The sequence below is a fragment of the Aulonocara stuartgranti genome (assembly GCF_965226115.1).
Source record: "Aulonocara stuartgranti genome assembly, chromosome: 4".
Taxonomy (NCBI): Eukaryota; Metazoa; Chordata; class Actinopteri; order Cichliformes; family Cichlidae; genus Aulonocara; species Aulonocara stuartgranti.
The window spans coordinates 5,419,199-5,444,919 of record NC_138942.1 but is presented as its reverse complement, the minus strand read 5'-3'; the positions used below and the strand labels follow the sequence as shown (position 1 = coordinate 5,444,919).

The 25,721-nt window shown below is 40.4% G+C and overlaps 3 protein-coding genes across 4 annotated transcripts; all 3 read left to right on the top strand.

Annotated features, from left to right (window-relative positions):
- Positions 1-56: 56 nt before the first annotated feature.
- Positions 57-5,416, top strand: nucb1 (nucleobindin 1). Its single transcript, XM_082529245.1, has 13 exons — positions 57-154; positions 1,336-1,459; positions 1,558-1,665; positions 1,804-1,936; positions 2,244-2,347; positions 2,563-2,748; positions 2,845-2,935; positions 3,049-3,107; positions 3,333-3,425; positions 3,512-3,601; positions 4,495-4,665; positions 4,757-4,874; positions 4,963-5,416. Exons 2-13 carry the CDS (start codon positions 1,340-1,342, stop codon positions 5,046-5,048), a joined length of 1,359 nt encoding a protein of 452 aa, XP_082385371.1. The 5' UTR covers positions 57-154; positions 1,336-1,339; the 3' UTR covers positions 5,049-5,416.
- A 642-nt stretch (positions 5,417-6,058) lies between these two features.
- On the top strand, positions 6,059-14,386 carry LOC309704308 (uncharacterized protein). Its single transcript, XM_082529374.1, has 9 exons — positions 6,059-6,319; positions 7,596-7,652; positions 9,193-9,246; positions 9,356-9,439; positions 9,534-9,578; positions 9,835-9,906; positions 9,998-10,036; positions 11,053-11,112; positions 11,219-14,386. The coding sequence occupies exons 1-9, from the start codon at positions 6,104-6,106 to the stop codon at positions 13,457-13,459; spliced, it is 2,868 nt and encodes a 955-aa protein (XP_082385500.1). The 5' UTR covers positions 6,059-6,103; the 3' UTR covers positions 13,460-14,386.
- Positions 14,387-14,752: 366 nt separating this feature from the next.
- LOC309704307 (uncharacterized protein) lies at positions 14,753-25,681 on the top strand. Of its 2 annotated transcripts, none has more exons than XM_082529372.1 (11): positions 14,753-15,012; positions 18,516-18,569; positions 18,645-18,740; positions 18,846-18,905; positions 20,796-20,846; positions 20,959-21,042; positions 21,116-21,160; positions 21,623-21,700; positions 21,799-21,858; positions 22,838-22,897; positions 23,004-25,681. In XM_082529372.1, exons 1-11 carry the CDS (start codon positions 14,797-14,799, stop codon positions 25,242-25,244), a joined length of 3,045 nt encoding a protein of 1,014 aa, XP_082385498.1. In that variant the 5' UTR covers positions 14,753-14,796; the 3' UTR covers positions 25,245-25,681. The 2 variants fall into 2 exon arrangements, with proteins under 2 accessions (XP_082385498.1, XP_082385499.1); XM_082529373.1 differs by having other exon boundaries at positions 22,980-23,034.
- The last annotated feature ends 40 nt before the right edge of the window (positions 25,682-25,721 follow it).

Below are 25,721 nucleotides of genomic sequence, written 5' to 3'. Positions count from 1 at the left end.
ACCCGTAAAAAAAAAAAGGATGTGTATGATATTTCCGACGTTACCTGAAGGGAGCACACAGGAGGAGATCCGCATTCCCATGACGTCAGTTTTATCCGACGCAAATACAGCTCGTGCTTGAAGCATTGGGTCAGATATCCAAAACAAACTTGCGGTAAGATACTGCCTATGTAAGGATGTTTTTCAGTGTTATGACAAGTTTTATGTGTCAGTTTAACGCCGACCAAGAGTGTACGAGAAATTAAGAGAAAACTGTGTCGTAGAAAGAAATGTGCTATGCGTTTCTTGCTTACATGTTCGGCGATGTGAAAACACGGAGCTCTAACATCATCTGTAAAATCAATTAATAACGAAAGAGGCCTGAAATAAGCCATAAGCGAATCATTAATTTAGGTTTGTGTTGGGTTTACAGTGACAGGGGTTCGCTGTTAACGAATAGATTATTTTGGGGGGGCTAAATCGTCATCACTCAGTATCCATTTTCCGCATCCGTAGTGTTCTTACTTAAGCTAGTTAGCTTCCTAGCAATAGCTAAACAATACCATTAATTAACAAATGCCTTATTAATAAATAATAATATAGATGGTATCATTACAAATGGCACATGAAATCTCATCTCAGAATGCCGGTATAGCTCCTATTTGTAACACTTCTTCCCTCTTGGATTACATCTATTGCGTTAATTCTTATCAAAATGTCATATTACTGTTTTTTATATATCCAAGGATACATCGAAATCTACGAAGAACTACAGTTTTAGACTTTGTATAGATCCTTGCAGTCGTCTGGTGAATTCGGCATTCATCGGTCATCAACTAATCACATTAAAACCTAAAAGTGACTAGCTCACTTTCCTGCTGTAACCACTGCGTATAATTTGTTGACTGAGATTAAGGTTGTATAGGAGTTAAATTATATAGTATTGGGGGAAAAAAATAGAAAAAAGATGATAAACTATGTCCAGAGCACTACCTGAGGTTTGTTATTGGTGAAGATCATTCAGATTCTCACACTTCCTAAACTACAACTACAGATACCAGAAGACACACCACTCCTGGAAATCTACATAATGTATACACCAAGTATTATGAAGTAAATGTAATGTAATCAAAACAATAGGAAACATGACCTATTTGCACATGAGTATCCTTACAGGGTCTTTTGTTTGAAAATGTCATAATTGAGTTGTGTGTTGTGAGATTTTAGGGGAAGGAGGTTCTCTGTGAGTTAAATGCATCATACAGATTTTTTTAATGTACCAAGTTACATATAAATGTAGGTATGTAGGAGAACTGACACTGGAAGATATTTTTGTTATTGATATTCATATTAAAGGAGGATGAAGTGGATATCTGGCTGGCTCCTGCTGCTGTCCATCTCTGTCGAGGTCTGGTCAGTGCCTATAGATCGCAATGCAGCCCAGCAGGTCCCTAAAGAGGAAGTGCAGGAAGAGAACATGGTAATGGCTCATTATTCTGTCATTTGTTTTTTCTTCTACCTCGTGACCTGTTTTTATGACCAGAGACTTGTTGTGGTTAACATTTCCTTACAAAATAGGACACTGGCCTGTACTACGACCGGTACCTCAGAGAGGTGATTGAGGTTTTAGAGACAGACCCGCACTTCAGAGAGAAACTGCAGACAGCAAACACAGAGGACATTAAGGTTGGTTTCCACCTCTGCCTCTGTTTCACGTTCTTCCTTCTCAGTCGGTAGGCTTCCCTGTGTACTGTTTACATTCTAGCAGCTGGCATTGTGTCCAAACTGTTTAAACTCACCTGGATTTCTCATGTTTGCCATCAGAACGGGCGTCTCAGTAAAGAGCTGGACCTGGTCAGTCATCATGTCAGAACTCGCTTGGATGAGCTGAAGCGTCAGGAGGTTTCTCGTCTCAGGATGCTGCTAAAGGCCAAACTGGACAGCACCAACACACAGAGTGAGTGGGATTCCTTTGATCCACATCACTGAAAAGTTTGCAGTCAACTGTATACTAAAGTTCTTATTAGATTTAATAATCTTTTTTAAAAAATGAAAAAGATTTTTAACACCTTCACAGAAATTTGTGAACCATTGACTTTTCTTATCTTAACTGATTATGGAAATTTTGTATGTCAGTCCATTTTTATCAGTCTGTTATTTACAAAAAAAAATCTCTGTACAAATCTGTGTATTTATTCAGTAATATATATAGAACCAAATGGTAGTCCAGTATGTGATTGGTTATTCACATATGATCCATACAGGTCTTCAGATGGACCATGCCTCCCTTCTGAAGCAGTTTGAACATCTGGATCCGCACAATCAAAACACCTTTGAGGCCAAAGATCTCGAGCTTCTAATCTCAACGGTAAGTTGCTGCAGCGATAAATGAAGAAGAATTTTAGGAGTTTTTAAAGAAATTTTTGTCCATTTGTTTCACAGAGTGTGACAGATCTCGAGAATCATAACAACACTGATCAGACTGTCTATTTTGTGCTATACCTCACTTATTTTTAAAAAAAATATTATTAACAGCAATAGTAGCAGCAATAATATCTTTTATCTCTCTGGCTTTTCATCTAGGCCACTAAGGACCTGGAGAACTACGACGCAGAGAGACACGAGGAGTTCAAGCGCTACGAGATGCTGAAGGAGCATGAGAGGCGGGAGTACCTGAAGAGCCTTGATCAGGAGAAGAGAGAAAAGGAGGAGAAGAGAATGCAGGAGCTGAAGGAGAAACACCGCCAGCATCCTAAAGTTAACGCTCCGGTGGGCGACTGATACATCCGTGTTCGTTTTTATCAGAAACCATTAGAAATGACTCAGGTTTTCAGTCTGTTTTTAAAAAATATTTTTCCCACTCAGGGTAGCGTTGATCAGCTGCGGGAAGTTTGGGAGGAGACAGATGGACTGGATCCTCAGGAGTTCAATCCCAAGACCTTTTTTAAACTGCATGGTGGGTGACAGCAACTCGCTTTAAGCCATTCTCTTTTTTTCATGTTAATGGGTTATATGTTTTTTTTAAAAACAAAGAAAGAAGGGTTCTCATTTATTCTCTGTTTCATTTAGATACAAATGAAGACGGTGTTTTGGATGAGCAGGAACTGGAGGCTCTCTTTACAAAGGAGGTGTACAATCCTGCTTACATCCACATCATGACTGCTTCAATTAAACTTTGATTTAGATTTAGTTTTATCCTGAGACTGCTTAAAATCCTGGTTTGATTTCTATTTCCTTCAAAATGCAGCTCTTCTCTGTGTTCCTAAGCTCCTGCAGGCTTTTTTACAAGCTGACAGCAGACATATGCACAGCATCAGAGTAGCGGCTAACATCTGTTTATTTCCCTCCTCCAGCTGGAGAAGGTCTACGACCCAAAGAATGAGGAAGATGATATGATGGAGATGGAGGAAGAAAGGCTGAGGATGAGGGAGCATGTCATGAAAAATGTAAATTGTTAATTATTTATCTCACCATTTCCCACCTTTACTGGGTTTTTCTTTAACTGACGCAGCCAACCTTCCTGTGTTAAAAGGTGGATGCAAACAAAGACCGGCTCGTCAGCCTGGAGGAATTCCTCAAGTCCACAGAGAAGAAAGAGTTCAGTAATCCCAAAGAGTGGGAGGTAAGGAGCTCAGAGGTGGCCTGAAGGTTGGGGAAGTGGGTGGATGCTTTGCACTGGGTGTGTGGTTCAAGTTCCCAGGATGAGCCTGGAAAGCGTGGGTGCTGAAGTTGAACAGTTAATGAGTCTCTCACAAGTTGACCCAATGAAAACTCTTTGATGTACTTTTTATTTTTTAATTCCTGTTTACCAATGGACATTTGGAAAATCAGACTGGGTGTGACAGTGGTGTTCTTTTCAATAATGAGATAATGCATGCATAATGCTTTAACTAATTTCATCGATTGGGGATCAGATAACTATAAGAGGGTGGAGTATCCACTGCAGGTTAGGGCAGAGTTTTTGGATGAATTGGAATTCTCAGAGTCTTTTTCACCAGTGTTTTCACAGTGCGGAGCAGGAGATTGAGATACAGATTGGTGCAGCATTTGTTGTGATGCAGACGCTGTATTAGTCCGATATGGTGAAGAGAAAGCTGAGCATGAAAGCAAAACTGTTGGATCTCCAGTCGATCTACATTCCTATCCTCACCTATGGCTCCAAGGTAGTGACTAAAAAATAAGCTAAAGGTTAAAAGCATTACAAGTAAGCTTATGCATAGGGTGGGAATCTTGGCCATTTGGGAGGCAACTCCTTCGTGGCTAAAGGAGCCTGTTGAGGTGCTTGAGGCATCTAAACAGGATGCCTCCTGTGAGGCTCATAAGTGAGGTGCTGGTGTTGGACATGTGCTACCAGTAGGAGGCTCTGTGGCAGACACAGAACATGATGGAGAAGTTATAGGCCCCAGCTGGTTTGGAAACATCTCGATGTCCCTCCCCGGGAAGAGGGAGGGACGTGTTTTCTTTTTTAAATGGATGGATGTGTGCGTTACCTGCATCCCGCTGTTGTCGCTGCAGACTCTGGAAAACAAGCCAGTGTATACAGAGGAAGAGCTCCAGCGATTTGAGGCTGAACTCAGGGACAAGGAGGAAGAGCTGAAGAGGAGGGCTGAGACTCTGCTTCAGGAGCAGGAGCTGCTGAGGGAGAGAGGCAAAGCCTTGGAGGCCCAGAGGAGAGAGTACCAGCAGGTAACAATCCTACCCTGGCGGTCACTTTCTTACATCATCTGAAACTTAAAAAATAGTTAATTGTTTCTTTTTTTCTTTTTTTAAATGGCAGGCTGTATTAGAAATGTCTCAGCGACAGAAAGAACAGCAGGCAGTGGATGGGCAGCCTCCTGCGGGTCCTAATGGAGAACTACAGTTTCAGCCACAGACACAGAAACCTGAAGATAAAGGTAAACTGACTGTGACATATCCAGCATTGTTGTTACATTCTTTGGCTTGTGTTTTAATTCATTAATTTTTTTCATATTTCTCCCACAGAGGCAAAAGCTCCAGCTGAGCCCGAAGCTGAAGCCCAAAATAATCTGCCTGCAGAACCCCCACAGAATCTGCCTTTGCACACCTAATGTGCTCAGGCAGCTTACACACACACACACACACACACACACACACACACACACACACACACACACACACACACCTAAACATACGCACATTTGGTTTGATTTACCCTGACACAGATATCCAGATGGGTTCTGCAAAATGCATTATGTGATCTGTGTGCATAGGTTCAGACAGACCGGCTTGTTTCTTGTGACATACTGAGTGTACTGAGTGTTAATGTCTGTGGTCTACATTAGATTAAAGATATCAAAGCACACGGTATTAGTACATGTATTCTCAGAAATCTTCAGTTTCAGTGAAGCTGTCAATCCTGCAGAATTGCATGTGTAAAATCACAAACGTTGCCGAATAAAATCTTAATTTAAAAGTATTTTGGGGAGCACTGTGTGGGGTTTTTTTGCAACACTAAATCGCACAGCTTCAGACATGATCGATTGTCATTATTTTTATGTGGGTGCTGAAGTTGAACAGTTAATGAGTCTCTCACGAGACGGAAGATTTTCAAAGTTTGTTATTTATATAACAAAATTTGCAACTATACATGCCAAGGTCAAGAATTTCCAGAGAGTAATGCAACACTTCGCTTTGTGGATAAGGAGGAAAACAACAGAAATATTCGCTTGTTTCTGAAATTCAGTTTTTCTCAGAAAGATCTGAACAAGATCTTTTTGTGTGAGCTATTTATTAATGTCAAATATGCAAGGACAGTTTAACGAAGAAACAGTCAGCAGGTATTTTACACTCTTGAACTATTGTGGAAAGAGATTAACAGTAAGTAAAAAGAGCCCGTGCTTAGATAAACTGGTCCAGTTTTTTGGGAGGTGCTGCAGGAACCACATTCTTTGGTAGAAGTGTAAATTAATAAAAAAAAAAAAAACTATAATAATCCGACTACTGAGGTTTTTTTCAACATTTCCAGGTTTTATATTTTGTTATTATAAAGCCCCATAAAATAAAATATATTCAAATATATATATAAAAATAAATATCCATTCACACTTCCGGTGCAGGGGGAAGCGCTTCCTGGTAGCTGAAACCCGTAATGAATACGTGAATCATGCCTCGCAAAAACGAGCTTTCGGAAGCTTTACGATCGCAAATTGTTGATCTGCACAAAGCTGGAAAAGGTTATAAAATAATCGCACGCACTTTGGATATTCATCGCAACACAGTTAGGGACATTGTGCTTAAATGGAAGCGATTCAGTACTGTGGCTACTCTGCCGAGAAGTGGGCGCCCTAGAAAGACGTCTGCAAAGACAAAGATCAGCGAGGTAACCCTTAATTACTCTGCAAACAGCAAATCAAGCAGCCGTGTGTACAAAACTAGACGCCTGCAGCATCCAGACGAGCTTCTTAGCTCTGAACCCTGATGAAAACAAATGTGGAAGTTATTATTTAGCGGCCAGTGGCCACATTGGAGCATCAGCGGTCATGCCAAAGCGCATCAGTTGGATTTCAGACTAGACCTTGTTTTTCTTTAGAAGGTGTTTTAAACCATTTGTGGATAATATCTCTCACTGTGGTTCGCTGATGTCCCAAAACCTAAGAAATGGCTTTGTAATCCTTTCCAGGTCGGTGGATGTCAGACAGGTTCTATTCAAGTGATTTCTGTAATTAAATAATAGGAGTGTGGCTACTGAAATTGAACTCGGCTTTCCAAAAAATGTCGATTAATCACAGTTAAGTCATCATTTAACAAGGGAGGAAATTACTTTTTCACATAGGGTCAGGTAGGTTTGGATAGATTATTCCCTTAATAAATTTTAAAACGTATTTAAAAAGTTGGATTTTTTATTTACGCAGGTTAAATTTGTCTAATATTAAAATTACTTTGATGATATGAAACATGTAAGTGTAATAAATCAGGAAGCAGAAAACGAAAAACTTTTCCATGGTACCATATACTGGTCCAGCTCACAGTATGAGAGCATGTGATCATACATGAGACACAGATCAAGTGACCCCCCCCCCCCCCCCAAACACACACACACACACACACACACACACACACACACACACACACCTTGCATTACTAAACATTCTCCATTAATAAAAGCATTTTTGTCATTTTCATATTTACATTTTCTAACCGCTAAAATGTCTTTTTAGAGATTGTGAATATATAATATACTAATCTGAATGTCGTTTCAGTTTATTTCTTGAAATGAAATTTGCTACAAATTTTTAATTATTTAATTTTGGCAATTCATTTCCTGCAATTTACCCCAAAGATTCGCACAATGTTGTTTGAGTAACTCTTGTGAAATGCACTCAAAGAAGTAATGAGATGAACAGGATATAACATGGGTGACATCCCACCAGTGAATACTTGCCCCACCTACCTATTCCAGTCCACACCAATAAGAGCATGTTGCTTTTCCACTCCCCAAAAATCCAGAATTTAATTTTTATTTGTATAAAATTATTTAGGGTTCACTTAAAGAAATGTTAATCACTCTACTGAAATCCATGACAGTTTGATCTCTGAGGTGTAGCCGCAGATTAATGTTTACCATATGACTTGATGCATCTTTTCCTGTCTCTTAGGTTGGTAATGGCTCTAGTGAGCCAAAAGACAGAGGAGAAGATTTGCATCACAAAAAGGTAAATTTTATTAATTCAAGAGTTGATGAACTTTAGAAGGAAAAATAGAAAGACGAAATGTGCGAAGGCTCTGGGAAAAAACTGGGGAAAACTAAGAATAGAAAAACATATCTGATCTAAATTTGGCTCCAGTCTCACTCAGACTGGTCTCTTTGTGCAGTCCAACTGGTCTGCCTTTCAGACTAATACTACTAGGAGTGGAACGAAAATCTCCAGCCAAACTTTAAATTTCAACTTTTTATATATGCACACACTGCATAAGAAAAATAAAGCCTTTCCAGAAAACTGCAATACCTTAAATGGCCACTTATGGTTGGCTTAAAAACTGAGCAATACATATAGACTATTTATGAAGGATGGACTTACCCACACACGATATCGCCATGGTTATGTGGCTAACTTTGTAGCCTCATTATTGGTATTTTGGGTACAGAAATGTTGTTTTTTCAGTGCCAGACCACATGTTTACTTCTAAAGTTAGACATTTTAAGATGACACTCTGTGGGTTTTAACACATTTTTGAAGCCAGTTTCAAGTGACCACTTGAGGAACTGCAGTTTTTGGCACTTCTGTGTTTGGTTTTAATTTTTAGCCCTGCAGATTGCCACTTGGTTCATCTCCATGGAACCCCATGCTCTCCATTGTTAGTTTTCTATTCACAACAACTGTACTGGTGATCTGTGGTTTACTGCTCTTTGTAATCTGAATTCAACCACTTAATTCAACCAGATGTGAGCAGATGTTTTATGAGTTGTCCAGGCTGATCTCCATCGTCTACACTGACAGTTAGACTTGTAGTCAAGACCGCCTAAAACAAGACCGAGACAATACCAAGACCAGAGGGTATCGAGACCAAGACAGACCGAGTAAAGACCAAGAGAAAGTCGAGACGAGACTGGACTTCTCTTTGTAAGCTCCTTTGACTACGATGACCTGGATGACTGAGAACCTTCACAGAGCGTAGCTGAGCCACTGTGTGAGAGCTGAGGAGCGGGTCTCACTCAAGGGGAGTCGACTCTTCTGGTTCACTACAAAGCACTCTCTAAGCACGGCTCTTAGAGCTGATGCTTTTGCACATGACACATTATCAAACGCTACGTTGTGTGTCATGGATACTGTTGACTCCAAATCTCCCGATCTGAGACAGCAAGACCGAGACAGCAAGGCCAAAATGGGACCGAGACCAAGACAAGACCATGACCACGTAAAAGTGGTCTCGAGACCAAGACCGGTCTTGAGACATCCAACTCTACTGACAATATACTGTTTATGCTGTCTTTATACTAGACAGTAAATGTAAAATTTACAGTGACTTCTGATTTAAAATAATGAGGACTTACATGTAAGCTTTAAATTTAAATGAACTTCTTTAAAGTTTATAATATAATGGTATTAATTTTAGTGCTTGACTGAGGTTTTAGTTATTTATTTTGGAGTCTTGTATCTCTCGGCATATGTCGTGTAAAAGTGTGCTTGACTGTGAGGATGCTTGGGTCTTTTTCTTTTGGCTCACATCTATATTCTGTCTCTTTCTCTATAGCAGCGAGGAAAGGCTACTGCTGTTTCATCTAAAGATGAGACTACAGAACAAGACGTTAGTGCTTATGTATTTGTTAAAATTGTTTAAATGATTGTTTAAAATATCTGATTTTTAAAGTAATCTAATAAAACCTATCATTCTATATATTTCTCTTTAAATCCAGAGAGACTTTAACACCACCCACAAGGATGGAAAGATCATACATTCCGACTCATCTCGTACTCAAGCAGCAGATGAAGAGAATATGGTGTGTTAGCTACTGTATATATATATATTTATAAATGATATACAATAAATTATCACATGAAGATGTTTGTAGCTCATCACTTCCTGTCTCCTAGGCTGGACCGTCAGATATCAGAGGAGGAAGTTCAGCCCATAAAATGGTAAAGCATCTTCAGTTTAAGCATTGTTTGGAAAGACAAGAACCCCTCATTCTGTTTACCTTTTAAAATCCAGAGACGATTAGTCGACATAGAAAACTGAAAAATACCATCTCAATATTATTAACATGCCTAATCTAAATTTGGCCACATTTACATTCAAATTGACCTCTCTAGTCCTTTTAGGGAGGAACCAAAAATAGCAGATAGCATGGTTTCAAGTGCAGGTCCTCATTCTGTTTTCCTGTTAAATCTTTAGAGCGATAACATCATCTGCAGTGATGGAAACACAGATTCCTACTCATCTGATGAAGATGAAGAAGACCCTATTGTATGTGAAGTAACAATAAGTGAAAATGATTTTAAGGATATCAAAATGATGACATCAAGATGTTCATCAGCCATCCTTTTCTGACTTGCAGGCCAGTCATCTGTCAGCTGGAGATCCGGACCATGAAATGGTAAATATGCACATGCAGTAAGAAGTGCAATAATTACTTAGTTAAAACTAAAGCAAACCATCCAAATAATGAATTTGAAGAAGGAACCCACACCACAAACGCAATCAAGACGCCCAACTTAGAATGCGTTCACACTGCAGACGAAAGCGCATCAAATCCGACTTATTTGACCCTATGCGACCCATATCCGATCATGGTGTGACAGTGTGAACGGCACAAATTCGATATTTTCAAATCCGATCTGGGTCACTTTCGTATGTGGTACTGAATCCGATACATATCTGATGTTTTAGAAAGCGACTGCTGTTTGAATGGTCATGTCGCATTAAATCCGTCTTTTACGTCACTGACACAAGACAGACGCCAATTTTCAGCTCCGGAGAAGACATCGCAAACGCTTCCTGGCCATCCAGTGAAACTGTTGGGAAGACAACGTTGGAGAAATGTGAACATTTTATTTGTACTGTATAATCTGCAGATTCTGTCCGAAATCTGCAACTATCGTTTAAAGCATCCCAAAAAACCAGTCTGTGATGAAGGAGTAAACATATCCAGGAAACCAAATTTGACCAAATTTGATTTAAGTTTGAAGTTGTGAATTATTAGGCGCACGGGTACTTCAAGGATACTAACACAGGCAGCTGTAACCACTAAGTTCCTACTAGACTTCACCTCTTGAACCTCAGCCATTTAGGATACATCCTAAGCAAACATTGGTAACTTCTCTGTTACAATATTATATAGTTTTAGCAGTGCTGTTGGCGTTAATCTCGTTAAAATGATGTTAATGTCATGTTAGTGAGTTAGTGCAGATCACCCTGTGTGTGGGGCTGCACAGTGCACAGATTTTGGATAAACTTTTAATCAATTATTTAATTAATGCTTGATACACTGAATTATTTTGGAGACTGTATGTGTAGGTGAAGAGGAGCTTAAATGTGAGCATGACAGCAGGGTTTTCTCGTGCACCGGAACTTAATATACCTGCTTATATCTCTTTCTCTTTTATGTTGTAGCACCAAGGAGCGACCAACTCTGCTTCATCTGATGATGAAACTACAGAAGAAGATCCGACAGTTAGTATTTTTCATTTGTTATTTTTTTACATATGGAAATGATGACATTTTGGTTCATTTCTACTACATTTAGCTTTTAAAGCATATTTCTGGCCTGTGTTACTAGGAGCAGTTTTTCTGTGAAGAGAAGAAGATATATGCTGGTTCCTCAGTCACAATGGGAGCCCTCCTCCTGCTCCTCCTGGCGTTCATTGTGAAGCACGGCTTGTCAAAAGCAGCATCCAGAGATCTCCTGCACCTCCTAAACTTGGTGGTACCCGGATGTGTTCCAAAGTCGCTTCGCTTTTTAAAAAAGCATTCGACTGATTACAATGGAAAGACTGAGATTCACTTTTATTGCCCCAGGTGTACAAACTACCTTGGTGTGGATCCCGGTAATGAGTGTAGTGTGTGCCAGCAGAGCTTGAGCAGAAAATATCTGATCTTGAAGGCTTACTACTTCCTTGTAATGCCGCTCGAAATTCAGCTAAGAAACCTCCTTGCACGCGTCCACTCAAAGCTTGGGAAGCATTTCACGAGGGATGATTCCTTTTCTGATGTCCACACTGGAAACGAATACAAGAGTGAAAGACAAGACGGCAGTATTACACTCACCTTCAACTGCGATGGCTCGCCCGTGTTCAGCTCCTCAAAATACTCCATCTGGCCCATCCTGTGTACCATCAATGAACTACCGTATGTGGAACGGTGCAAAAACGTTCTGTTGCACACTTTATGGTTTGGCAAAGGAAAACCACAAGTTCAGAGTTTTTTGACTCCGTTCATTAACGAGCTTCAGAAACTGTCTGCTGCAGGGTTCTGTTGGAAAGATGAGATCGGCTCGGAGCATCACACCACGGTAACAGTTAAAATATGCACATGTGATGCGATAGCAAGAGCAATGGTGCAGAACTTTGAGCCGTTTAACAAAGAATTTGGTTGTGGTTTTTGCTACCACAAAGGTGAGATGGTTATAAAGGGCAGGGGTTTTACCAGAGTTTACCCGATACAGATGGACGGCTGTGATCTGAGACACATGCCTGAAACGGTGCAACTTGCTGAGTTAGTGATGGGAAATAGTTATGACCAGAGTCAAATGGGGGTTAAAGGTCCAAGTCTCCTGTTTCTTTTGCCGTCATTTGACATTATCAAAGGCTTTGTTCCAGATTACATGCACTGTTTTTGTCTGGGCGTTGTCCGTCAGTTCGTCAATCTGTGGTTCGACCCGCTTTATGCCAGCAAGGACTTCCATTTGACAGATGAGCATTTAAACGACCTGGACAGAGCCTTGTGTGAGATCCAGCCACCAAATGAAATCAGCCGAAGTCCCAGGAGCCTCAGTGAGAGGATGCATTGGACAGCTTGTGAGTGGAGAGCATTTGCTCTCCTCTATTCTCCTGTAATACTGAGGAATGTTTTGCCAGCAGTGTACTACAAGCACTGGATGCTTCTTCCTTGTGCCCTTCACGTCCTCCTCTCCCACTTTGCCACTCAGGATGAGCTCAACTGTGCAGAGTTGTGTCTGGTTCAGTTTGTAGCACAGATACCGTCTCTCTATGGACTCGAGCATTGTTCGTACGACTGCCATGTGTTGACGCATCTTACAGAAGGTGTCCGGAACTGGGGGCTTTTGTGGGCCAATTCAGTCTTTGTTTTTCAAGACATGAACAGCAGACTGTTGCAGATGTACTCTGGTACGCAGTCAATTTCATTACAGATTTTCAAGAATTTCTTTTCATATGAGAAAATAATAAGACAAGGAAGTGCTACCCTTCAGGACGCCAGCACAGAAATCAAAGACTTCTTCTGTTCCATGGCAAGTTGTGATCGTTTTACAAAGTCATTAAATTACATTGGAGAAGAGTTAGTGACTCTGGGAAGTGGCTCTCAGAGAGTTTTGACACCAAGAGAAATTGCAGCGTTGCAGAAGAATGAAACACTTTCGTGGTGCCAGCCACATCGTGACAGTGTAACTGAATATAAGCGTTGTGTTTATAAGAACATGCTGGTTACTAGTTTGGAGTGTAGTGGCACATTAAAAAGAAACAATTCAGTAATAGAAACAAGCAGTTGCTTTGCTGTGGTGGAGTCCTTGGTCGTTGTACCGAAACCCTGCAGCTGTGAAGGAAGGCCCGACTGCTCGTGCAGAGAACTGGTCTTTTTCTGCAAGCAGCTGCAGCGACTAACCAGACAGCCAACTATCCAGGACACACAGATCAACACAAACATCGCCAAATTCCTTGTAAAAGTGAGGAACTCAAATGAACTGTGTGCAATAACATGCCAGGACATTGTTTCCAAATGTTTCATGATTAACCACGTGGGTCACTTATATGTCATGAGAATGCCTGTGTTTGAGACACATTAAAGTCTGTCATTTATGATTCATGTCAGACCTCTCTGAGCTTGGGTGCTCAGAGAGGTCTGAGTGCACCTGTACATATGTTTGGTATGTAGCAGAAACTACCAGTGAAGGTCCTTCAGTTTCATGTTTGTTTTATTCAACATCAAATTGTTAATATCAGCTTTGATTAAAAACTTGAATCTTTGAAAAATTGCCTTAAGTTTCAGAACATCTTTGTTTGTTTCTCTCATTTAGCTGTAATGACAGACACACACATAAGCCTTTAAAATCACCATCATTATCGTTGTCATTAGATGGATCTGCACTGGTCCATGGGGATTTGGGGCTGTTTCCCCATGGACTAATGTAGAATGTGACTTCTTTCTACAATCACAGGAGTCACCCCCCTGGAACCCCTAAAGAAATCATATTTTGGAGAGTTCAGAATATCAGAGTACAACCCATGTAAAAAAGTTGTAGATTGATCTCAACAGAGCCATTCACTGAGAGAGTTTGAGAATCAAGGTGTACCAAAGCTGTTCGGGCAAATCTGTAGCTGAATTAAAATAATTCTGCAAAGAAAAGTGGGCCAGAATTCCTCCACAACAAAGTGACAGACTCATTGCCAGTTATCACAAACACTTTATTGCAGGTCTTTAAAGTTGGCAAAACCAGTTATTAGCTTTGGGGGGTAATTACTGTGTCACACAGGGCCAGGCAGGTTTAGATAGCTTTTTTACCTTGTCTGACATATTGTGTTTGTCTTGTGACTAAGATGAATGTCACATGTATGACCAGTTGAGTCATTCCACAGGCTGTTTTTTCACTGTGTAGCACGTTTGTATCCTGTGTATAACACACTGTGGTTTCTCCCTGTTTACATATGCTTTTCATGAACCCAGCCTCCCCCTCCTGAAAATGATCATTATCTGATAGAAGCAAAGTATTAAGGATTAAAACAAAGTCATATCCCACTGCTGTTTTCACTTTTCATCTCATTTATTATAGAAAAAAATGTATGAGGTTCCATGAAAAACCTGACTTTTGTTTTTTCTTGATTCCTTTAAATGACATGAGCAGAGACTACAGGTCAATAATTAAATTAGTGGCCTGTCTTGGTTAATCTTTGCCAGTCAAGAAGAAAGGTCAAAGAGACTGTAATAATAGTGGCTACAGTTTTTACTTTGTTGTTTTTAACATATTATTACGTTATTATAAAGCCTTCCCCTCCAAAAAAAACAAAACATTTTTTGCCTTTTTTTAGTTGTTTTTTTTTTTTCAAGAAAAAACTATCCATTCACACTTCCGGTGCAGGGGGAAGCGCTTCCTGGTAGCTGAAACCCGTAATGAATACGTGAATCATGCCTCGCAAAAACGAGCTTTCGGAAGCTTTACGATCGCAAATTGTTGATCTGCACAAAGCTGGAAAAGGTTATAAAATAATCGCACGCACTTTGGATATTCATCGCTCCACAGTTAGGAAAATTGTGTATAAATGGAAGCGATTCAGTACTGTGGCTACTCTGCCGAGAAGTGGGCGCCCTACAAAGACGTCTGCAAAGACAAAGATCAGCGAGGTAACCCTTAATTACTCTGCAAACAGCAAATCAAGCAGCCGTGTGTACAAAACTAGACGCCTGCAGCATCCAGATGAGCTTCTTAGCTCTGAACCCTGATGAAAATAACGCTGCTTCACAGCTTTCGGATAACTGGTGTCAACTGGAAAGAAAAAAATATGGAAGTTATTATTTAGCGGCCAGTGGTGCCAGCTGTGTATAAGTGGGAGGTACGTGTCAAAGTAAGATCCGATTACGGTAGCCGGGAGTCTTCCTGCATTACACTGTAACAAATGATCGGCGCTATTCACCTACTCTGATGTTTCAATGTGGTAACATTGTATCCAAAAAAACCGCAAAACCTTCTGTCATTAAATGATTTCTACCGAAAGAAGCTTTGTTTAACTATTTGCTAGATACACTGAAAAAAATGTCTTTTTTAGTCATTATTACTATTATTTGCATACTTGTCACACGTTTAAGAACATCAAACAAATTAGAATATTAGGCAAAGATAAATTGAGTAAAAACAAAGTGCAGTTTTTAAATGATGATTTCATTTATTGAGGGAAAACACGGCCCTGTGTGGAAAAATAATTGCCCCCTAAACCAAGGGAGGTATATGATTGTGCCACCCTTGGCAGCGAGAACTGCATCCAAGCATTTGCAATAACTGGAAATGAGTCTTTCACTGTGGAGGAATTTTGGCCCACTCTTTGCAGAATTGTTTTCATTCAGCAACACTGGAGGGTTTTGGAGCATCAACGGCCTGTTAAAGGCCATGCCAAAGCATCTCAGTTGGAATTAAGTCCAGACTTAGACTAGGTTGTTTTTTCTTTCTTTTTTTTTTGCCCATGTAGCCCCAGACCATCACATTATCACCATCACGTTGCCAGATGTAAAGGAAATCAAACTTTTCAAAAAGTTCATCTTCTGTCTCATTAGTCCACAGAATCCTTTTTGGTCAGGAATGGTTTTCTCTTTGGAACTCTCCCATGGATGCCTTTTTTGCCCCGTCTCTTTCTTATTGTTGAATCATGAATGCTAGCATTAAGTGAGACAAGTGAGGCCTGCAGTTCTTTAGAAGTTGTTCTTTTGTGTGTGTGTGTGTGTTTCTTTTTAGTCTTTTTGAGTAATTTTGGTAGGACAAGAGAACAGTGAGAAGGTTTACCACTGTTCAAAGTTTCTCCATTTGTGGATGATGTCTCTCACTGTGGTTCACTGATGTCGCAAAGCCTAATAAATGGCTTTGTAATCCTTTCTGATGGTTGTCAGAAATATTAAAATTACCTTGATATGTGAAACATATAAGTGTGACAAATCAGGAAGCCTTCTTTCTGATTTGTCACACTTACATGTTGGGAAGCATTTCACGAGGGATTTTTTATATTTACATTTTCTAAGAGCGGGAATATCTCTGAATGTTGTTTGCAAATGTGTTTTTAAAGAGTGTGAATATATAATTATACCCTAAAAAGGCATAAACTATTCTGAAAGTCATTTCAGTTCATTTCTTTTAGATTAAAAAGGAATTTTAATTAGATTAGCTACAAAATTTGAGTTATTTATTTTTGTCAGTTCACCCCCTGTAATTAACCACAAAGACTTGCACAAGGGGTCGTGGGGTCTTGTTCCCGAGTGATGGGAGAAGGGAGCCGGAGATCGACAGACGGATTGGTGCTGCGGCCGCAGTGATGCGGACGCTGCACCGGTCCGTCGTGGTGAAGAAGGAGCTGAGTGTAAAAGCGAAGCTCTCAATTTACCGGTCGATCTACGTCCCTACCCTCACCTATGGCCACGAGCTGTGGCCGAAAGAACGAGATCACGGATACAAGCAGCGGAAATGAGCTTCCTCCGATGGGTGGCTGGCCTCTCCCTTAGAGATAGGGTGAGAAGTTCAGCCAGGGAGGGGCTCAGAGTAGAGCCGCTGCTCCTCCACATTGAAAGGAGCCAGCTGAGGTGGTTCGGGCATCTGACAAGGATGCCTCCTGAGCGCCTCCTGAATGAGGTGTTCCGGGCATGCCCCACCGGGAGGAGGCCCCGGGGCAGACCCAGGACACGCTGGAGAGATTATATCTCTTGGCTGGCCTGGGAACGCCTTGGTGTTCCCCCAGATAAGCTTGAGGAGGTGGCTGGAGAGAGGGAGGTCTTGGCTTCTCTGCTTAGGCTGCTGCCCCCGCTGCAGCCTAAGAAGATGGATGGATGGACTTGCACTATATTGTTTCAGTAGTTATTGTGAAACACATGCACACAGAGAAATAACGAGGTGAACAGGATATCCTGTGCCTCAATAATCCTCGAAGCTCAACTCTTCCACTCCAGCTTGTTAATCAACCAGGGACCCAGGCGGAGTTTGAATTCATTTGAAAGCCTGATGCTTCGCCTTGTCCTCCCTGGCTTAAAAACTCAAAAAACACTTTTATTTGCTGTTATCGATTGTCCACCTGGGCCTTACTCAGAGTTTCTGTCTGAATTCTCAGACAGTAGTGGGGAATAGATTTCATCACAGTCGATTTCTTTCTACAAGTGCTGCAACTAAGTATAAGGATATAATTCACCCACTGTTATCTTCTTCAACGCCTTGTGCCAACACAGTGCAGAGCAGGTACCTGAATGCTCCTCCCACAAAGGTCGATTATCTTGTTAATAGTTGTACTTCTTAACTGCGTACAACTTTAGATACTGTAGCTCCACTGAAAAAGAAAGTACTTGCCTTCCTGGTATAACTCTCAAACGTGGACTTTAAAGCAGATAACTCATAAGCTGGAGGAAATGACGTCTCACTAATCTGGAAGATTTATTGTAGAAGACCTGAAAAAATAGTTTGCTGCTTTATGAAAAGCTAGAACACCTTATTATTCATCACTGATTGAAGAAAATAAGAACCACCCTGGGCTTCTCTTCAGCGCTGTAGCCAGGCTGACAAAAAGTCAGAGCGCTGTTGAGCCAACCGTCCCTTTAACGTCAACTAGTAATGACTTCATGAACTTCTTCATGAATTAAATTTTAACCATTAGAGAAAAAAAATTACTCAATCATCTCACAGATGTAACATGATCTACAGCTACAATTGATCTTTCTGAGCTAACTTCAGTAAATAATTCCTCCAAACCATCAACATGTCTTTTAGACCCTGTTGTTGGGGTTTTCTCTGTTTTCTTTGTATTATTTTTCTTATAGAGCACCTCGAGGCAACTGTTGTGGTGATTTGGCGCTATATAAATAAAATTGAATTGAATTAAATTAAATAACATGGGTGACATCATATTTCATGCAACAACAAAGAGGGCACGTTACTTTTCCAGTCTCTAAAGATGCAGTATTGCCCAGGATTTCATTTTTATTTGTATGAAATTATTTTTTAATGTTTGATGCCCCCAAAGGTCTGGCTGTTCACATGATGGCTTCGTTTAATTAAAGAAATGTTAATCACGCTGCTGAAATCAATGACAAGTTGATATCTGAGGTGCAGCCAGACATTAATGTTTACCATATGTCTTGATGCATCTTTTTCTGTTTCTTAGGTTGGTCATGGCCCTAGTGAGCCAAAAGACAGAGGAGATTCACACACTAAAAAGGTAAAAATTCATTAATGCAAGGACTGATGAACTTTGGGAGGAAAAATAGAAAGACAATATCATTCTATTTTTCAGTTAAAAAGCGAGAGAGACTCTACCGCTGTCCGCAGTGATGCACAGATTATATATTCCTGCTCATCTGATACTGAAGCTACAGATGATGATCCTGTGGTGTGTGAGCTCAGAATAAATTAAGCATTTTCTGCTTTGTTTTTTTTCACAATATTAATATGATCATATGAAGACATTTATAGGTCATCCCTTCCTGTCATCTAGGCTGGACGTGCGTCTGCTGGACCATCAAATAATAGAGGACAAGGTGTAGGCCTTAAAACGGTAAAACATCTTCATTTTTAAAGTTTGAAAACAAAAGAGCCCTCTAATTTTGTTTACTTGTTCAGAGAGATTATAACCCTTAATGGAGAGAATATGAGGTCTGGTTAAAATGTGCAAAGACTCTATTGGGGAAACTATGAAATAAAAACATATCTGATCTAAATTTGACTCCAGGCTTATTCAGGCTGGTATCTTTGTCCAGTCCACTTTGTCTGCCTGGAAATTTCAGGTTAATACTGCTAGGAGTAGAACTAACATTTCCAGCCAAATTTAAATGTTCAACTTTTTATATATGCACTCATTGCATGGGAAAAAAGAAGCCTTTCCAGAAAGCTGCAGTACCTCAAATGGCGATTGAGTTATACATATAGATTGTATATGAAGGATGGACTTAACCATGGTCATATCATCTGTGGGTATGTGGAGAACCATGAAGCCTTATTATTGGTATTTTGGCCACAGCCATGTTGGCCTTTCAGCGCAAGACCACATTTGGACGGGAGAATTGAATGAAGTTATCAGCAACCAGTATTCATACACGTTATGGCTGTAGTACACCCAAATACCTGCTAGAGTAAAAAGAAGATATCACTAATAAAACAGTTTTTTGTACCAGGATGTGAACATGTCTAGGGCTGTGCGATATGACCAAAATCTCATATCCCGATAAAAGACCTCTACCATCCGATAACGATATAAATCATGAAAATTTTAAATTTTTTGTAAATTCTGTGAATCTCGGGCAGCTCGACTTGCGTGAAGTGTTTCTAGCTGGGCGTCGTGTACCTGGAGTCCAGTGTTTTAACCGATGCATGAAACTATATATTTTTAGACATAAGTTGTAACGGCCGCCGTTTTCTTTGTGAGTATTTATTACACGGTGTGCTGCGGGGAAAAGCCTGTTCTAACGTTTGAGTCTAAGGTTTATTTTTTAGCACCTGGCGGCTCTTTTTTGTTCCTCATATGTAAAACACTCTGCATACCCTTTCACGTGATTCAGTTTATTTTGAAAAGTCTCAACAGGATCTTGAGCTTTATTCTGAAAGGTTTATGTGGAAAATAAACAAGCGGACACGTGATGGTTTTACCGTCGTTGTTGCTAACGACAACGCATAAAAACAGTCGCTTGTCCGTCTGTAGTGTGGTTATATTAAATATTAGAGAAAGAGAGAACTTTAAGAAATGAATATAGCCACTACAGTGACATCAGAACGGTGAAAAAATATTGCCGTAAACAGTTTATTTTGCAACACCACGAAACAAACGATAGAGTAAAATGAAACGATAGACGTTTTTATATCGTCATCCGATATATATCCTTATATCAAACAGCCCTAAACATGTCTACTTCTAAAGTTGGACAGTTTAACATGACACTCTGTGGGTTTCACTCACTTTTGAAGCCAGTTTCAAGTGACCACTTGAGGAACTGCAGTTTTTGGCACTTCTGTGCTTGGTTTTGATTTTTAGCCTTGCAAATTGACACTTGGATAATCTCCATGGAACTCCATGCTCTCCATTGTTAATTTCCCATTTACAACAAGTGTACTGGGGTAAAAGGTTTTTACAACTCACAGGTTTGGATTGTATTCAAGTTTTAAGCGATGTATTATTGGATGGATGCTTTGAATGACATGTGGGTATCGCTATAGCTGTGATAACCACTAACTCTACTGTGTTCACCTTTTGTTTAAGAAACATTCTAAATGAACATAATGTCTCATTCTAGGTTACTACATGGCTGTAGTTATTTTAGTGCTTGACTGAGGTTTTGGTTATTTATTTTGTCACGTCTCTGGGCACATGAAGGCAAAAGTGTGCTTGAGTGACAGGATACTTGTGTTTTTTTTTCTTCTGGCTCACATCTATATTCTGTCTCTTTCTCTATAGCAGCGAAAGGCTACTGCTGTTTCATCTAATGACGAGACTACAGAACAAGACGTTAGTGTTTATGTGTTTGTTAAAATTGTTTAAATGTTTGTATAAAATAAATATCTGATTTTTAAAAGTAATCCCATAAAACACGTCATTCTATATTTCTCTTTAAATCCAGAGAGACTTTAACACCACCCACAAGGATGTAGAGATTAAACATTCCTACTCATCTGATACTGAAGCAACAGATGAAGAGAATATGGTGTGTTAGCTACCATACAGTATTAAAATTGTCACATGGAGACGTTTGTAGCTCATCATTTCCTGTCTTCCAGGCTGGACCGTCAGATATCAGAGGAGGAAGTTCAGACCATAAAATGGTAAAGTTCCTTCAGTTTAAGCATTGTTTGGAAAGAGAAGAACCTTTCATTCTGTTTACCTTTTAAAATCTAAAGAGACACTGAATGGACATAGTCCGCATAGGAAAAACAGAAAAATACCATCTCATTATTATTAACATGTCTGATCTAGATTTGACTGCAGTTACATTCAAGCTGACCTCTCTAGTCCTTTTAGGGAGGGATCAAAAAATAGCAGATAGTGTAGATTGCACCTTTACATAGGTGATGTTGCAGAACTTCATATATGATCACCAGCCACTTTGTGAACCACCCTAATTCATTATAGAATGTAATAACATCACACAGTTGCTGCAAATCTGTTGGCTGCACATCCACAATCCAAAACTCCTATCTCATCAGATTCCACCAAAGTGCTTTGTTGAATTGAAATTTGGGGCAGTTAGCATCTTCGTTCTGTTTTCTTGTTAAAATCCTCAATAGGTTATTATGAAAGAAAACACCATCTGTAGTGATGGCAACACAGATTCCTACTCATCTGATGAAGATGAAGAGCCTATGGTATGTGAAGCAACAATAAGTAACGATAAGTAGGTTTATTAACGATATCAAAATGATGACATCAAGATGCTCCTCAGTCATCCTTTTCTGACTCTTAGGCCAGTCATCTGTTAGCTGGAATAGGAGAGAGCAGAGGAGGAGATCCGGACCATGAAATGGTAAATATGCACATGCAGAAATAATTACTGTGTATCCACCCATATGTACATACACCCATACGGGTGTAATATGATGTGATATGGGAAACAGTTTTTTGTACCAGACTGTAAATATGATAATTTCTGGACATTTTGCCAGAAATCTGTGGGGATTGACTCTATTCTGGTGTGTGTGTGTGTGTGTGTGTGGGGGGGGGGGGTTTAAACCCAGTCTCAAGTGGCCACTGGAGGAAGGACAGTTTTTTTCCACTTCTTCATTTGCTTTGGTTTTTGTTCCTGGAGCTTTCTCTTTTTGACACAAAGGACCAGAGGTTCTATTCCAAGCTCCTCATCCTATCTCTGAGGCTTAGGTCAGCCACCCTATGAAGGAAAATCATTTTGGCCACTTGTATTCGCAACCTTTCCTTACCTTTTCACCAGTCCAGCAGTCGAATCCATTTTCTACCTTCTGATCAGTTGTGAATAAGATCCCAAGTTTCTTGAATACCCTCACCTTTAGCAATCTTTCCCCCAACCAAAAGGCAGAATTCTAACATTTTCCAGCAGAGAGTCGTGGCCTTAGATTTAGAGTCCTAAATTTCATCTTGGACATTTCAGACTCAGCTACAGGCTGCTGCAATGCATGTTGAAGGTCATGCTCCATGAAGCTAACAGAACCACCTCAACTGCAAGAAATGTGGATTATATTCTTAAGTTCTCAAAGGGGATACCTTCCTCATCCCAGGAAAGTATGAGAACCTTCCCATACTTGTCCCAAATATGATTGGATACAGGAGCAAACCTGATGGAGTTCAACACAGACTGAAAATGTACCTGAATTTGTGCCAAAGACTCCGACACAGCTTGGATTTAGAGGTTAGGAGTTTGCTCTAATTTTGGAGACTGTATGTGTAGGTGAAGAGGAGCTTAAATGTGAGCAAAACAGCAGGGTTTTTCGTATAATATACCTGCTTATATCTCTTTCTCTTTTATGTTGTAGCACCAAGGAGCGACCAACTCTGCTTCATCTGATGATGAAACTACAGAAGAAGATCCAACAGTTAGTATTTTTCATTTGTTATTTTTTTACATATGGAAATGATGACATTTTGGTTCATTTCTACTACATTTAGCTTTTAAAGCATATTTCTGGCCTGTGTTACTAGGAGCAGTTTTTCTGTGAAGAGAAGAAGATATATGCTGGTTCCTCAGTCACAATGGGAGCCCTCCTCCTGCTCCTCCTGGCGTTCATTGTGAAGCACGGCTTGTCAAAAGCAGCATCCAGAGATCTCCTGCACCTCCTAAACTTGGTGGTACCCGGATGTGTTCCAAAGTCGCTTCGCTTTTTAAAAAAGCATTCGACTGATTACAATGGAAAGACTGAGATTCACTTTTATTGCCCCAGGTGTACAAACTACCTTGGTGTGGATCCCGGTAATGAGTGTAGTGTGTGCCAGCAGAGCTTGAGCAGAAAATATCTGATCTTGAAGGCTTACTACTTCCTTGTAATGCCGCTCGAAATTCAGCTAAGAAACCTCCTTGCACGCGTCCACTCAAAGCTTGGGAAGCATTTCACGAGGGATGATTCCTTTTCTGATGTCCACACTGGAAACGAATACAAGAGTGAAAGACAAGACGGCAGTATTACACTCACCTTCAACTGCGATGGCTCGTCCGTGTTCAGCTCCTCAAAATACTCCATCTGGCCCATCCTGTGTACCATCAATGAACTACCGTATGTGGAACGCTGCAAAAACGTTCTGTTGCACACTTTATGGTTTGGCAAAGGAAAACCACAAGTTCAGAGTTTTTTGACTCCGTTCATTAACGAGCTTCAGAAACTGTCTGCTGCAGGGTTCTGTTGGAAAGATGAGATCGGCTCGGAGCATCACACCACGGTAACAGTTAAAATATGCACATGTGATGCGATAGCAAGAGCAATGGTGCAGAACTTTGAGCCGTTCAACAAAGAATTTGGTTGTGGTTTTTGCTACCACAAAGGTGAGATGGTTATAAAGGGCAGGGGTTTTACCAGAGTTTACCCGATACAGATGGACGGCTGTGATCTGAGACACATGCCTGAAACGGTGCAACTTGCTGAGTTAGTGATGGGAAATAGTTATGACCAGAGTCAAATGGGGGTTAAAGGTCCAAGTCTCCTGTTTCTTTTGCCGTCATTTGACATCATCAAAGGCTTTGTTCCAGATTACATGCACTGTTTTTGTCTGGGCGTTGTCCGTCAGTTCGTCAATCTGTGGTTCGACCCGCTTTATGCCAGCAAGGACTTCCATTTGACAGATGAGCATTTAAACGACCTGGACAGAGCCTTGTGTGAGATCCAGCCACCAAATGAAATCAGCCGAAGTCCCAGGAGCCTCAGTGAGAGGATGCATTGGACAGCTTGTGAGTGGAGAGCATTTGCTCTCCTCTATTCTCCTGTAATACTGAGGAATGTTTTGCCAGCAGTGTACTACAAGCACTGGATGCTTCTTCCTTGTGCCCTTCACGTCCTCCTCTCCCACTTTGCCACTCAGGATGAGCTCAACTGTGCAGAGTTGTGTCTGGTTCAGTTTGTAGCACAGATACCGTCTCTCTATGGACTCGAGCATTGTTCGTACGACTGCCATTTGTTGACGCATCTTACAGAAGGTGTCCGGAACTGGGGGCTTTTGTGGGCCAATTCAGTCTTTGTTTTTCAAGACATGAACAGCAGACTGTTGCAGATGTACTCTGGTACGCAGTCAATTTCATTACAGATTTTCAAGAATTTCTTTTCATATGAGAAAATAATAAGACAAGGAAGTGCTACCCTTCAGGACGCCAGCACAGAAATCAAAGACTTCTTCTGTTCCATGGCAAGTTGTGATCGTTTTACAAAGTCATTAAATTACATTGGAGAAGAGTTAGTGACTCTGGGAAGTGGCTCTCAGAGAGTTTTGACACCAAGAGAAATTGCAGCGTTGCAGAAGAATGAAACACTTTCGTGGTGCCAGCCACATCGTGACAGTGTAACTGAATATAAGCGTTGTGTTTATAAGAACATGCTGGTTACTAGTTTGGAGTGTAGTGGCACATTAAAAAGAAACAATTCAGTAATAGAAACAAGCAGTTGCTTTGCTGTGGTGGAGTCCTTGGTCGTTGTACCGAAACCCTGCAGCTGTGAAGGAAGGCCCGACTGCTCGTGCAGAGAACTGGTCTTTTTCTGCAAGCAGCTGCAGCGACTAACCAGACAGCCAACTATCCAGGACACACAGATCAACACAAACATCGCCAAATTCCTTGTAAAAGTGAGGAACTCAAATGAACTGTGTGCAATAACATGCCAGGACATTGTTTCCAAATGTTTCATGATTAACCACGTGGGTCAGTTATATGTCATGAGAATGCCTGTGTTTGAGACACATTAAAGTCTGTCATTTATGATTCATGTCAGACCTCTCTGAGCTTGGGTTGGAAATGTTGGAAATGCTCCAACCAACCTTCGCCACTTTGACAACCCCTGATTAAATCAGATAACTCAAATAAGAAAACATGCTGTCTATTTTCCAACAGGTGATACATTCAACACAACCCTGGGCAGTACCGAAACATGCAATAAGCACAACCTCTGTATTGCATTACTTTATGCTCTTATTGCACCAGCCGGACAAAGTGCATTAAAAATACTATTTTATTATTATCTTTTTCAGTTGTGCAATTTTCTTGTTGTACATTAAAGTGCACCTGTACATATGTTTGGTATGTAGCAGAAACTACCAGTGAAGGTCCTTCAATTTCATGTTTGTTTTATTCAACATCAAATTGTTAATATCAGCTTTGATTAAAAACTTGAATCTTTGAAAAATTGCCTTAAGTTTCAGAACATCTTTGTTTGTTTCTCTCAT

Coding starts and splice junctions, on each gene's coding strand:
- nucb1 (XM_082529245.1), top strand. CDS start 1,340: ATGAAGTGGATATCTGGCTGGCTCCTGCTGCTGTCCATCTCTGTCGAG. Junction 1,460..1,557: donor AAGTGCAGGAAGAGAACATG/GTAATGGCTCAT, acceptor CTTACAAAATAG/GACACTGGCCTGTACTACGA. Junction 3,602..4,494: donor GTAATCCCAAAGAGTGGGAG/GTAAGGAGCTCA, acceptor TTGTCGCTGCAG/ACTCTGGAAAACAAGCCAGT.
- LOC309704308 (XM_082529374.1), top strand. CDS start 6,104: ATGCCTCGCAAAAACGAGCTTTCGGAAGCTTTACGATCGCAAATTGTT. Junction 7,653..9,192: donor AAGATTTGCATCACAAAAAG/GTAAATTTTATT, acceptor CTTTCTCTATAG/CAGCGAGGAAAGGCTACTGC. Junction 9,440..9,533: donor CAGCAGATGAAGAGAATATG/GTGTGTTAGCTA, acceptor CCTGTCTCCTAG/GCTGGACCGTCAGATATCAG.
- LOC309704307 (XM_082529372.1), top strand. CDS start 14,797: ATGCCTCGCAAAAACGAGCTTTCGGAAGCTTTACGATCGCAAATTGTT. Junction 18,741..18,845: donor CTACAGATGATGATCCTGTG/GTGTGTGAGCTC, acceptor CCTGTCATCTAG/GCTGGACGTGCGTCTGCTGG. Junction 21,043..21,115: donor CAACAGATGAAGAGAATATG/GTGTGTTAGCTA, acceptor CCTGTCTTCCAG/GCTGGACCGTCAGATATCAG.